Source organism: Anastrepha obliqua, chromosome 4 (genome assembly GCF_027943255.1).
Source record: "Anastrepha obliqua isolate idAnaObli1 chromosome 4, idAnaObli1_1.0, whole genome shotgun sequence".
Classification (NCBI taxonomy): Eukaryota; Metazoa; Arthropoda; class Insecta; order Diptera; family Tephritidae; genus Anastrepha; species Anastrepha obliqua.
Window position 1 is genome coordinate 115,040,516 of NC_072895.1, and position 14,833 is coordinate 115,055,348.

General features: G+C 36.2%; 2 protein-coding genes across 2 annotated transcripts; one reads left to right on the forward strand and one right to left on the reverse strand.

Annotated features, from left to right (window-relative positions):
- The first annotated feature begins 9,215 nt into the window (after positions 1-9,215).
- LOC129243642 (uncharacterized) lies at positions 9,216-10,199 on the forward strand. The gene is made up of 2 exons (XM_054880821.1): positions 9,216-9,395; positions 9,468-10,199. Exons 1-2 carry the CDS (start codon positions 9,379-9,381, stop codon positions 10,003-10,005), a joined length of 555 nt encoding a protein of 184 aa, XP_054736796.1. The 5' UTR covers positions 9,216-9,378; the 3' UTR covers positions 10,006-10,199.
- Positions 10,183-11,607, reverse strand: LOC129243641 (uncharacterized). The gene is made up of 2 exons (XM_054880820.1): positions 11,253-11,607; positions 10,183-11,194 (listed from the first exon to the last, which is right to left on the reverse strand). Exons 1-2 carry the CDS (start codon positions 11,583-11,585, stop codon positions 10,283-10,285), a joined length of 1,245 nt encoding a protein of 414 aa, XP_054736795.1. The 5' UTR covers positions 11,586-11,607; the 3' UTR covers positions 10,183-10,282.
- Between the last annotated feature and the right edge of the window lie 3,226 nt (positions 11,608-14,833).

The window sequence follows — 14,833 nt, forward strand, 5'->3', positions numbered from 1 at the left end:
AACCCAGTGGTGCATTCTCTACATCTGCCTCTTGTGCCCCATTCCGGCCAATGATTATAACCATCAAGTCGTAGTGATTTTGGTGGGTTTTCAACATAAGCTCTTTTATAGGGATTTGATTCAGAGCCTGTAGAAGCAGCTGGTGATGATGGGGCGCAGTTCCTGAATTCATTGTCAAAAGGAGTTGTAACAGCCTGCCTACCCAATAATTAATAAACATTAAGTAATTCTGGGTTTTGACTGATTGCCTTTATTGAAGTGTTCGCTGCGCAACTGCCTGACATCGACCCCTCTCTCACTACACTCTGTAATCGACATTGACCGCTCTGCAGATACAAGTGCATTCATACAAAATGACAGATGTCTTATTTCTCATATAATGTTACGTTTATGCTAGGTAGTCTAAACGTCGTTTCCATTTACGGATCTCCACAGGAGTGATGATGGACGACCTCTCTTTTTGGCGACAGCTGTAGTTTGACTTGCGTTCAAAAGTTCGGCAGCAACATCCAATTGAAAATTTATAAGCGGCAAGTAAAGTAAATTAAACACTTAGTTTATTGTTAAAAATTTTTTTATTTTCCTTGGATTACCAAGGGCAGCCGGTCTCAGCGGATGAGCTGAAATAACTGGTTACATTAAAGCGACGCTAGCATCTAAATACCTACACTCTTGCCCTAATTTCAGTTACCGCGCGTTATTAGCCACGTGACTTCTGCACTTGCAATTGCTCGGCCAGTTCCGCTTATTGTCTTGTATTTGTTTTGTTGTTCCCACGCGATTTATGTTATCACCCCACGATAGTGTTAAAAAAAACAACGAGTTAATTCTTCAACAGCAATATGACAAGTGTTTATTAATTGATTCTTAACTACTATTTATACATTTTATGCTTATTGATAAGTATTACAATGTTAAATTTGCTTAATACGCAATTTATTACATATAACCTAAATTCTACAGAAATATTATTACAGTAATGATTAATAAGCTATATTATTACAATAAATGATTAATAAGCTATCTTATTGCAATAAGTATTAAATTTCTTAATTTTAAACAATTACTGCTACATCCGCATTTCCGGTGTTGATGACTGCTGGGTTCTTGCCCTTGGTGGCTTTTCTGGTGGTTGTCGAGTTGGTGTTGTTGTTGAGGTTGCGGTAGCGGCCGTAAACCGCGCAAGCCTATAAGTGTCTCGTCGGCAGAATGGCCGTATGAGTTAGTAAAGCAGTATTGGACTTTTACTTGTTTTTACGTGCAAAGCTATAGACCCGTCGTCGGCAAATTTGGTCGGATCGATGTTTTGGCCGGATGAGTGGTTACCTGTGTTAACTACTCCCCCTCTTGAGGTGAAAGCGTCCGCGGTTTCGTTTATGATATTCTTCAGTACTACCATATTTCTTTGCCGTCTCCTCAGAAATATTGTTATGCTTGTAGCTATGGCTAATAGAATTAAGAGTAAGGCGCTTCCTGATTGTATTTGGCGAGTATCTTAACTAACTTACGCAGAGTGGCAGTTGGGTATTTTTTTGAATTCTCTTTATTAATATAGTTGTATTTTGTTAAGTTTACAATGTAATAGTTTTACAATATTTAAAAAAAAAAAAATTATTTTTTCTTATATCCTAAATCTGTATGGTATTCATCAAAACATTTTGGATGTAATCTCAAATTACATTTTTTACATTCATAAACAGTTTGTGAGTAACACAAAGCACATCTTTTACGTTTGTTGCCTGGAGGTTTCCATACGACATGATCACGAACATTTATGCGAGGTAAATGGACTGGTCTCTCTGCTTCTTCGATGTCTGATGAATCACTTATTTCATCAGAAACTTCTTCACAATATAAAAGTAAAGATTCTGCAATTTCAGTTTTAAAAGAAATTTGAGACATATGGCGAGGACCTTCTGCCTTACAAATCAGGCAATGAAATTTCCATGCGTTAACAGTGGTACTATTGACTGAATTAGTCCATAACGGCCACCACCATTTTTTTCCACGAATACCAACGCGATAGTTAGCTACGGCATTATCATGTAGGTCCACCCCTCCCATGTGTTGATTGTAGTCATGAATAAGTCCAGGTTGTTCAACAGATACTTTTTTCTTCTCGGCTTTGCACCAACGTTGTGAGACAGCTAGTGGGTCGACAGACTCGAAATTAGAAATGACTGTTACTTCTGCATTATCTTGCCAACGAGCAACAAATAATTTATTATTTATCTCGGAGCAGTAGTCGTACCTGGAGTACTATCCTTCCTGTTGTCCATTACCGAAGAAGGTTTTGATTCAGGGCTCTTCCCTAGGCAGTTTGGTTCGCGGCTGGCACCCTGATTCTATGCCAACTTTGAGTCATCACACGAGTGTTGAACCTACCCTAACAGGGAAGGCCACTCCTATCCACCTCCTGTTACGCACCCGATGAGAGATCAGGCAACTCCTCACGGGGTAATCTTTCTTAAATGTACAATTCGATTCAAATGGTAGTATTCCTTCACTGCTATATTTCTTGAAATTACAAGTAAACCAAAGTAATATTTGTATTAATTTTATTGCAAAACTAAAGGACAAATTCATGAGTACGTGTAGGGGGGGAAAATTGTTCATATATAAGCTATAACAAAAATAATTTCACGTAAGATGTGTTTTCATGCAAATTACCGCGAGCAGCAAAATAGTAGTAAGTTAGTAAAATTATTATTGTTTCGCACTTGGTTCAGGAAAAAGTATAGTTCCATCGCAACCTGTTTTTGTCCACACGCTTTCAGCGATTTATAGTGTAAATATAAAGGCCAAGCGCAATCCGTCTCATTTCCGCACGGCCACCATTTGGGGGCCGTACCCCAAAATCGGCGTAGTAATTCCACATCCCTCGGCCTGCGCCTCAGCTGTCTCGGAGGTTGTACATCGGAGAAAAAACTGCCTGGCAGATGGATATGATATTCCTCGTGATTTATGGGTCCTGGTAAATGTTGTCGTACTAAGGGGAAATGATATACGTTGTGAAGCATCCTGGTATTGCCGTTCCCAGGTTGCCACTTCCCTGCTTTCTACTCTAGGGGGTATAATCCAAGATGGCGACATCTTGAACAGAAATCGAGTCTGGATCTGCTGTTGTCTGTTTCCTCGAATCCTTTTGCGCGTCGTCTTTCGTGTGCGTTCGTTCGTGTATCTTTAGCACATCTGTTGTTACTCGTCCTGCCGTGGATCCTGTCCCCACCCCCGCGGCTCGAGCGGGTACGTCACAACTAAATAGTCTTATATTAAATGGCTTACATACTAGATTGCTACCTACCTTAACCCCGTTCTTCCTAAAAAAACTTACTTCCTCACAAAAGTCCCTCAAAAAATCATTAACGCTACCTGGCTTACTATCCCTGAAAAACACGCTATCGTAAATGGGCTTAACTTAGAACCTACGACACATCCTAAAATCGGCCAAAGGCATCTATTACTACTCTTAATTAACTTTAACCCATCTATCCCAATATCAATATTTACTACCTCACAATTTTCCAATACATTAAATTCTGCACCCCATAAATGAAACTGAATACCTATATATAATATAAAAACCTCCTGGAATTAATTTAATATTAACTTTTTGCCTACTTGTACTTAAAAGAGACCTAGCTGACAGTGGCAAACTTTCTACACCCATAAGTTTTAGAGTCCTAAGCAAATCGTCTACGCTATTCTGAGGAATATTATTACTAACCGCCCAGGTTGACAAAAGGAACGCATTTTCTAAATTATTATATTATCCATATCCTCTGAATAACTATCTACCTCAACATCTACTACATTTAAATCTTCAAAAAACACACTGTCATCTCCGCTATCTATATCATATTCTAAATTTTGCAAAGCTACTCTACTTGTTGATGGAAAATCATCGTCGTCTAATCTGTTGGGAAAGTTTTCATTTCCTTCTACGTTAACATTTTCATTTAATTTGCGAAATTTCGCTACATTTTCCTCTTAATTCCCCCCATATCTCAGCGTAGAATCATCTGAAATCAAAAAAATCGAATAATTTAGTTAAAGTATGAGTTAAACTTCCCCCCAACGTTTATTTTGACGATTTATTTTCATTTTCAGCCATTTGGTAGTCGTTTGAAGTAAAAAGTGATTTTTGACGAAAAAATGCCGCCATTTTGTAGGTGTAAAACCACCTTAATATAAAAAAAAAATGGCGAAAAAAAAACGTTGGGGGGAGGTTTTTTATATGTAAAATATGTGTTTTATGTGTATGTGTATATGTTTTGAAATGCCAATGACTACGCACTTTAAAAAAAAGGTTCGAGAAAACCGCGTTTAAAGTTTTAAGTTATGAAAACGTCAAGAAAATACTTTTTTCTCTCTACTTACACGGAGTCGTCGATTCCAGCACCATAGAGTATGTGTCCACTAGCTTTGTCATTGTTTTCAGCATCTTTTTTAGCAAGGCTACGAGTTATCCTGCCCTCCTTAGTCTGTTGGTGGCATTTTTGGTCAGATCTTTCGATGCGAGTTTGGTCCACTCTTCTCGCATATTCGTGAGCGCTTGGCCCAATGCTAATCCCCATGTCATACATAAACTGCAGCAAAGCACCTGTGCCTTCATTAAAGGTGCATGCAGCTACCAGAGCTGCCAGTTGAACGATACTTGTACTGCCAGAGAGTTTTTTCGGAGCAATCCTCCATATAAGCTGATTTAAACTCTCGTTAGTGTTTTGAGTAAAACCACCCAGGCATCTCTCTAAAAGTTCGTCTTTACTCAAATCTACGTAAATTGGTTTTATTGCGTTCAAAACATCTTCTGGCAGTGGGGTGTATTCATGTTTAAATGGTTTTCCTTCGGCCAAAGCCTTTTGGTAACCACACCAAGAATCCGCTCCGGCCGGACATTTGTCATGTTGCGGATTTTCATCTGTTGATTGCTGATGGTAGTAAGTGGCCCAGACAGCAGTTTTCATTTTTTCTACGGAATCACAGTTGTTCCTAATCGCCAATCCGTAATAACGGCTTAAATTATCAATAACTTTAGCCGTTAGTTTGCCTTTACCACCAAGCATTTTACTCCTTCTTTTCTTTCCAGCGTTTTTACCTGTTTTTACCTCTTTTTCCTCAACTGTTTTGTTGACAATATCGCGTAAACGCGCTCCCATCCGCTTGTGGACGTGGCCAACGCACTCTTTTTTGTTAATTGTAAAATTTTCACCATAAGGTTTCGCTTTCACTAAGTTACCGTAGGATTTAGTGTCACCGTCGCCGATGTAATTTTCGATTTTCGCTTCGTAAAGTTCTTCTGAACGAGAAAACATCTCAATTTGAATACAAGCATCTAACAGCCAGGTAAAAATGCTTGACCACCACTTTTTTCCCCTGTATGCGATGCGGTGCAGGGATAGATTTTGATCTAATCGGTCTACTCCGCACATAAATTTATTATATTCCGTGATTGCGCAAGGACGGTGTACATTTATTTTCGATCCACTTGCCTTCGAATAACGCTGTGCCATTGATTTCGAATCCTCACCAAAGCAGGTAGATAACATGCAGACAACATTGTTATCTTTCCATTTCACCAAACAAATACCAGTGCTTTTCATTTCAATTGATTCAGAGTAACCTCTTTCCATTGACTTGAAGTCTTTTTTATGCACTAGTGGACAGCTTGCTGGAATTCTGTTTTCTCGGATTGTCCCAGTACCATTATATCCGCATGACTTGAGATATGCCAACAGAGGATAACTAGTAAACAGGTTATCGAAATAAAACTGGAATGACAGCGATTTCAATTCATCAGGAAAATCGTCGATCATGCTGACTAAAGGAGCGGCGCATTTTCCAAACTTTGCTTCGTACTCCAAATTCGATCGAGGATTCTTCCCCTGGTAAGTGCATAGGGACCAGACTTTATAGCTTGCATCCATGATCCGTAAGAGGACGCAGTTTCCACATTTTGTCAGGATTTGGGCCGTCTTTTGAAGAAGCCTTGGAATTTTTTTCGAAGTGAAGATTTTGCAAAATCTCTTGAAAACGATTCCGACGCATGGTGTTACTGACAAGATTGTTCCGAATGTCTTCATCCTGACTCCACAAATGTTTGTAATTGGAGTGATAACACTGTACAACATTTTTGAAGTCATCGAATGTGCACTCCGTTTTGACTTCAGTTTCTGAGAGTACTTGTCACAACTAACAAAATTGCACTTGGGTTTTTTTGTATTAGCTCGGATTCCAATTTTATAGTGTTTTGAATATATTTTATCTATAACTTTATTTTGAGCACTTTCTTCAATGAAAATGTAATTTTTCTCACTTCTATATCGCTTAAACCGATTGCAATTTTATTTTCCTTTCTTCAACATAAATGTAGGTAGAGACTACAAAAAAATCTGTTAAAAAAACTACATCAAATGCCTTAAAAATGAAAAAGTAGAGAGAAGTTAATGTCTATATAATAGTCTAAGCAATCAAAATTTTCTTTTTTCTTTTAAATATTGTAAAAATGATTTGTATTAACAAAAATTAGTGTATTTAAACAGTGTTAATGTGTATCCAGACTACTATTTTAGTGTGAATACTTTTAAAGAATTTCGAATTAAAAGCAATATTTAAGGATTTAGTCAAATTAAACATTTTTGACGATAGATGTTATCAAATTTTTCATTCGGTTTTACTATTACTATTACTATTAATATACTACTCAACGCTCTTTAATCATCAACAAATATTTACTCTTTAATTTTAAAGTTTATTATTTCATCTTATAATAAAAAGTTTCCATTTATTTTACTACTATTTTATATTTAAAATTTAAGATGTTACTTTGTGAAAAACACAATGTTAGTCAGCGTCCATTGAAAGCGAAGTGGACCTTCTCGATTTTTTCACTGGTCGTTCACATTGATGGTCTGAATCTGCTTCTTCATCTAAAGTTGATAAAACATTTAAGGGCATATTTCTTTCATCATGTCCTTCAAATCTAGTGTCTTCGGTACCTTTATCTTCATATTGAGATACCTTATGACTCCACCAACACACTTCAGCAAGTAATGCATCCAGTCTTTTTCCTTTGTAGCGTTTTTACATTGGCATGGTAACTTGATGAAAACGTTCTCCTTGTTCGTCTGATTCAGTAGGCAACTGTTTTAAGAACTCATTGAGGTGATGATGCAGAAAATGTAATTTCAATGTCATGGATGCTTTGATTTCATGAAAATAATGGAGCATTGTTTTCACCAATTCCTGTGCCTTGTCTTGTTGTACACGATTTTTTCCTAAAACTTCCTCGATTACAGCTTTCAGTGCGTTCCAAGCTTTTCGGAAATTGTCTGTCAGCACGTTACTAAATTCTTCGCTTTTCATTAGTTTTCTGATATCTGGACCATTGAGTACACCTGATAAAAATATAAAAATTCATTTATAAAGAAATTATTGAAATGTGAATAGATCACAGAAAAGAATATTTTTTAGAGGCAGTGAAAAAATGTCATTGAAATAGCTAAAGTTTTAACCATTACATGCCTAAAGGACCTTGAAATTTAACAGGTGATGCATTGAAAAATAAAACTTTGTTTTTTTTGTGGGAAAAGTTTTTTAAACGTGAGTAAATAAGGAAATATATGAAAAATATTCAAAAGAGCAATCATACCGTTTTTAATTTTTTCCTTGCTTAGTTTCGGAAAGATGTTTTTTAGGCATTCAAAGACTTCATCACTATGTTTGACGGCCACTTCGATGAATTTCTTAGCAATTCCCAATTTTATATGGAGTGGTGGCAATAGTATATCATCAATATTTGTTATTAAAGGTTTATTGAATAAATTTAGCCGTTTTTCGTTTTCAGAAGTTCTTTTTATCCAGTGTTTACATTGATATTGATCGATTTTGCTTCGCGAATCCCAATTACAAAGGAAGCAAAAATATTTTGGAAAACCACCCTTAGAAATAACACCTTGCAAAATGTTTACTACTTTTAAGTCACAGCATATTTTCCATTTGTGTTCATTATATTTAATTTTCTCTAATATATCTTTTAGCGTTTCATACGTTTCGTGCATATTTGTACCCAATGCTAATGGAATGGACGGTTTTTTGTTAGTTTTGTGCAACAACACAACCTTTAAACTTGAAACTGAGCCGTCTATGAATAATCGCCAGTCGCCAGCGACATACTGCATTCCCAGTTTATTCACTAGACCTACAATATCATTGCAGTAAGTAAATGTATTTTTGTCACCAATGGTATACAAATCCTGAAATTCAACTTGACGTTTCCGATAAGCCGTGGCACCAACTGATGCAATTTTTTTGGAAATATATCAAAAAAGCAAAAAGTTATTCATATAACTACTTACCGACGTGCCATGTTAACCTTCCGTCAGGCGCAACTATCAGGCTGTGAACTTCGGGCGCAATGTGCCTAAGTGGCACACTTTTAAAAACACATAATAAAAGTATAGTTACATAGTTTATATATATGAGAAATACAGAAATGGCATTAAGGGATATGAATAAGAAATAAATCTAAATATTTTCATAAAAATCCGTTTATTTGACAAAAAATTATCAGTTACAAAAGATAGTCGTAAATTAAGGTTGAAAATAAAAAGTTAAAACAGTCAACCGAAAATAGTTTACAAAAAATGAAAGAATCCAATAAAAATTCAATTTGTTGTAAATATAATGATCAAGAAAACTTATTAATTAGAAGTACAATAAAAATATAAAACTCAAACAATCCTTTTATTGCGCTTGTTTTAGGTCTCTTCGGATAGAGTATTTTCGTCCTCTGGAGTATAACACCGTTCACACATCATATACGTATGGGATAAACAAAGTGGTGATTTACATTTCTTGCATTCGCGATTCGTCAGTCTTCTCAAACCAGTTTCGCTAGTGCAAGTTGAGCATCGTCTTTGTTTAGGGGGCGGAGAAGGGCTTCGTTCATTTGGAAGTGAAGGTCGATATTTTTTTAACCTTATTTGAAGACTGAACGGTATTCCGTGGGTTTTCAAACTTCTTCGACGTAGCTCCTCGATTGTCAGTTCATGAGCCACCTTTTTCAAGAAAAGCCTTCTACGCAGTGGTTCTAGGTTATTACTGAGATATATCACAGGAGAGTTAATCCCAGCGTCATTCAGCATTGTAAAAAATATAACCATTGGCCAGCGTTTGATATTTCGTGATACATTGGCTGACTTCCTAAATGCCATTTGCGCTGCATAAGTACAAAGTCAAATGTTCCTAAATGCAAAAGTCGATTATACGTTACCGTCGAAAATTCCTAAATGCATGCATCAGGTATCGACTTGCATCGTAATCGAAATTTGCGCATCACTAAATTTTGTGATACTTGTATTTTAAAAGGCAATTAAAATGGCAGAGGTTGAAACGTAAGTAAATGTGCTTAATTGTAAAATAATTTGAGTTGTACCCAACTAATTTATTTATTATTTACATTTTAGTGAAAAGAAGTGGACATTCAATTTGACCAAGTTATTGATCACGACCAGGCTGGAAAGTGAACCGGAGTTTGCGGGCAAAAAACGCAAAAAGACAGTTTTGTGGCAGCAGGTGCTCCTTAAAATGAAAGAAACTGAACCAGGACTGACATTCACTCGTGACGATATAACTCGAAAGTTTTTAAATCTAATGGTAACCTATAGGCGCATTAAAAAAAGGAACAACACATCTGGGCAAGGTGCGACAAATTGGGAGTTTTTTGATCTTTTAGATGAAATTTACGGCACACGCGCAGATATTGTGGTTCCTGAAGATATCTTGGATTCATCAATATTAGAATTGTCTGAAAGTGAGGAGCAACCTGCTTTCACTTCAAAGAGATCTAAACGTGATGTTAAGGAAATTATGAGTGATATTTGTGAGACAGACAAGAAGTACATGGAGGAGTTTTTGCAAATGGAAAAAGAGAAGTTGGAAATTGAACGCTTGAAAATAGAAGAAATGAAAAAATTGCGAGAGTTGTTATCAAACATGCAGTGATTTTCCTATTAATTTAAATTTTTAATAAAACAATTTTTATGTTAATTTTATTTTGGTAACATAAAGACTGAAACAAAAACGCTACATTTGAACTGTTACCTGAATAGGTTAAAACCTGAATAATAATAGAAAATAAATGTGTTGAAATACAAAACATTAGTTTTATTTTTAGTTGATATTAGTTTTATTTTGTTTATGTTAAAGGAATGTACGTATACATATGTATGTCGTAAAATGAAATTTAAAGTTCAGGTTGCTCTTTGTAAAAACTAAAGTTTTAAGCTGATAATAAATTGGTTAATTGATCTCGTTTTGATCTACCATCCAACTCTTCGATGTCTGCTCGGGATTCCGTACTTGTATCTTCTAATATATCAGGAAGATCCGAAGTGGTAAAACTTTCGTTATTTATAATGATGTTATGGAGTATCATACATGAAATTATAATATTTTTTACAAGCTTGATGTTGCGAATTTCAATGAAATTCAGTATACGGAACTTTTTCTTTAAAATTCCAAACGCTTGTTCCACGCAGACTCTTGTACTACTTAAAATAGTATTAAATCTTTGTTGTCCCTCACTTAAAAAGCCGGTATCTTTATATGGTACCATAAGAAATCTCTCCAGTGGATAAGCTGCATCTCCCAGCAAATGGCACTCAGGAGGAAAGGGAATATCTCCGTTTATTATTGCTTGACGTAAAGGGCTGCTTTGCCACACGGAAGCGTCGTGACACCTCCCAGGATATCCAGCAAAAACGTCGATAAAACGCAATTCGCTATCCACAACAGCTTGCGCTATTACTGAAAATGTGCCTTTTCTATTATAAAAACTGATGCTGCTTTGCGTTGGTTGGGTGATTTTGATGTGTGTCCCATCTACGCATCCTAGGACAAACGGAAATGGGTTGCTGCGCATTGCCTGAAATTTTTCCATAACAATCCGACGCTCTGATGCGGTCAAGGGAAATTTTATGATACGACTTTTTAGTTTTAATAAGATTTTAATCGTTTTGAAAAATACCCGATAAGTAGCACCAATACCAACGTTAAATATATTACTTAATTCACGGAAACTATTTTGATTTCCTAATCTCCAAAGCGTAATATGCAATGCTAGCTTCAATGGTATATTGGGACGTCCTGCATTTTTTGCCGGCCAAAAGGGTTGTACTATTTCGCAAAGAGTCTGAAATATAAAATATTAATATAAAACTACGTTAATATTTATTATTTATGTATACTACCTGGAATGTTTGTATTTGCATCCTGAAATGGCTATAAAAGACATCGTTGGGCATTTCTTCAATGCACTCGAGAAACTTTTTGCATTTTGGAATATTTCTCGCGATTCTCTGCGTCTTCCACAAGTGAAAAATCAATTTGTGTCTTTTTCTCATCTTTTTTGCAATAAGTAAATCACTACTGGATTGATTTTCACTAAATAACTCAGCGAAAGAGCAAATTGCTAATTTTTTCACCGTCACATCCATTTTGATTGCATCAGCTGTGTTCTTAAATGAAACAATGCTGCCACCTAGATGTATGCAAAGCAATGCAGTGGTATCGAAAAATTGCATCGCAATGGATTTCGCATCGCAGTACACATTGCATCGTGACGTTTAGGAAGTCAGCCATTGTATGTTGCACACATTTTATTATAAAACGAGATGATTTCTGGTTTATTTTCCTTGGAATCGAGATCAATGTTCTTGTTGTCATGAAGAGTCGATACGAGAATAACATTCCTTTTAGAACGTGGAACATATGAAACCAAAGTTTTTCCGTCATTGAACCCAAACAAACTTGTGAATTGTTGTCTTCCCTTAGTAGCTACAAAGTCAGGTGGTCAGGTTCCAACATAGGATAGTTTTTTTTGTTTCAGTTCGTCAACTAGATCCATATCGGTAAAACAGTTATCGCCTGTTATATTGCGTCCAGTGCCAAAAAGAGGCTCAGACATTCTCAAAACTACGCCCTTGGCCTGTTGATAGATTTATTTGGCTTAGATGGTATATACTGCCTAAAGGGACAGTTTCCACGAAAACCGGGTAGCATTTCGTCTATAGTCATATTTTCCCCAGGAATGTAACTATCTTTGCAATTTCTTATGAATTTCTCGAAAATGTCTCGAACTGGAGTGAGCCGATTCAATTCTTCTCTTTCCTCTCTTGTACTTCGGTCATCAGTGGGTTTAATGTCCCTTTCTCTAGAAAAATTGTTTCTAATGGTCTCAATGTATTGGTTGGTTATGTTACTATTATGTTTAATATTTCGTCGGTAAAAATATTATTCCATATATCAACAGCAGTACTAGCATTTCTTGCATTCCCTTTTACTCCAGGTAAGTGAGTAATTATGTTGTGAGGTCCTCTGCGTGCACTTCGCAGAGGTGGATTTTGATTCCACTTACTGATCTTATCTTTTCCTAGAAAAAAAAGTATGTCTCCAGAATTTTCATCATCTAGGTCAGTCTCATCATCCTGCTCTGTCTCGGAATTTTCACCCCGTTCGTCTACCTCGTCATCTGAAGCGACATCGCTTTCCTCCCCAAATTCGTCTTCCATTGTGGGATCGTCGTCATCAGCCACCAGCAAATTTATAACTTCTTCCACGTCTTTGGACTCATTTAAATTGAAGTATCGACGAGACATTTCTATCAAGAATATAAAACAAATTAAAACATAAAACCTTTGTAACGAGTTTGGGCGCAATGTGCCCTGCAGGCCACATCAATAAATCAGGTTATTTTCATCTAACTATTAAATATTAATAAATTATTTAGTATTAAAATGGGGCAGTAGTTAATTTGAAATCAGTAATTTTGAAAATACTTACTTTAAACAATGTGATGAGTTAGGGCGCAATGAGCTTCTCCGATCAAACTGCGTATAACTTCACTTTGGGAAGGGAAAACACAAACTGAGTTGATTTGATATAAAGAGCACACCATAAAAAGCAGCTATTGACCAAAAGAGTAGTAAACGGTAAAAAATAATAGAGTGAGACAAAAAAATGTGTGAGCTGTGCCTCACAGATCGGGTGCGCCCGCCGGAGGGTTAAAAAACCACAATAATTCACTTTTTTTCACCTGAGTTTGACGTCTTATAGCTTTGCTAGCTGCACTAAAAATAACAAAAAACTTATGTTTTTCGGTGAGCTGCATTTATTCTGCGTGAAATACAGTTATTCTTTTTTGTTTTTGTTATTTAGTGCAGACATAATACGTAAAATTGTATCGGCATGTTTGCATTACCATATGGTAATCGTGGGAAGATTCGGGTTAATGATATAGGGCAAATCAGGATTTATTCTAAAAATGGTTTTCATTTATATTATTTATCCTTTGCATCTTTTGCTGAGGCTGAGTGCCGACTTGAGTAGTTTCGTTGGCCCTTTTGGGTATGCTATTTTGTTGGTAATTAGGTTGGAAATTACCCCTATTTCCTACTCGCGGTTGGCTTGATAGCCTAACCCTAGGTCTATTTAATAATTGCTTCGACTCATCCACGTCCATTGGTTCTGGATGATTTTGCTTTGACTCATTTGTTGGGGTTATCCTTGTTGGATACCTTAAATTATTTTGAAAATTTTGAGTTCTTCGATTTCCCTGTGGAGGACTTCGTGAACCAATTGCTTGCTAATTTTTTGAAAATTGAAGAGCAAATTGTGCTCGCATCTGATTTGAATAAAGCTCTTGCGCTTTTGCAAGAGCATTTGGAAGATCTTTTGGTGCCAATGTGAACAAAATTTGATCCAATGGGTGGTTAAGCCCAGTTATGAAAGTCCTTAGCGCTGCTTCCCTATTTTTCTTATTTAGTTCTTTGGTTATGGCAGAACCAGTGCCATGGGTCATTATTATTTTGTTGATTAACAACGTCAACTTCTTATTAACTTCATTATAGAACTCTACTAAAGTCCTAGAACCTTGTCTCAAGACACTCATCTCTTGCTCTATTATATGGCAAGGTCTCTTATCTGCATATGTAAAGTCCAATCAACTCAAAATGGCGTCGAAATTCAGGACAGTGCCATAGTTTGTCAAGATATCGTTAGCATCCTGCGTTATTTTATTTCGCAAGATTGTCAATGGGGCAAAGTATTTTTTACTCCCTCTAATATATAATGACATGGAGTTATTAGCGGCTTCACGCCAACTAACATAATTAGTAATTTTTCCTTTAAATTCAGGAAGGGACTTAATTACGTCTAAATTTTCCTCACACTGTATGGTTGAGTCAATACTTTCGACTGAATATTCAATCACATTGTTGGAAGAACCCAAATTCTGGAGCTGGCGCCTAACTTGTTCCAGTTCGCTATGCAATGAAGCGGTGTTGGCCACTATCAGCCTGGACACTACATCCATATTAACTGAATTGTTGTTGTTATTTGCTACTGACATCTTAGAGAATCTATTTATTAAGTTATCCAGTTTATTTTTTATTTACATATATTATATTTTTCCTGGGCACTTTGTTGCACTGTGGTTATCCCTACACTTTTCACAATAATTCAATCTCTTATAACCTAAGCTAGAAGGACTATTTCCCATTAATAATAATTTATAAAGTTTCAAAACTTAATGTAGTTACCGCTACCGAATTCAGGATCCTTGCTCTTTGTATCACCTGATGCCTTCTTGCTGTTTTTGATTATAATTTTTGATATTATTCCAACAATTTTGTTGTCATTATTGTTCTTTCTTTCTGCTCTTTGTATCACCAGAAGTTGTCCTATATATGATGCCTTCTTGCCGTTGTTGACTATAATTTTTGATATAATTCCACAATTTTCTTCAGTTTGTTTAACTGTTCTCCTATTCAAA

What these genes read in the sequence shown, in the direction of transcription:
- LOC129243641 (XM_054880820.1), bottom strand. Translation starts at nt 11,585, where the DNA reads ATGCAATTTTTCGATACCACTGCATTGCTTTGCATACATCTAGGTGGC. An exon ending in TGCAAATACAAACATTCCAG is followed by an intron (nt 11,195 to 11,252) that starts GTAGTATACATA and finishes TTTATATTTCAG; the next exon opens with ACTCTTTGCGAAATAGTACA.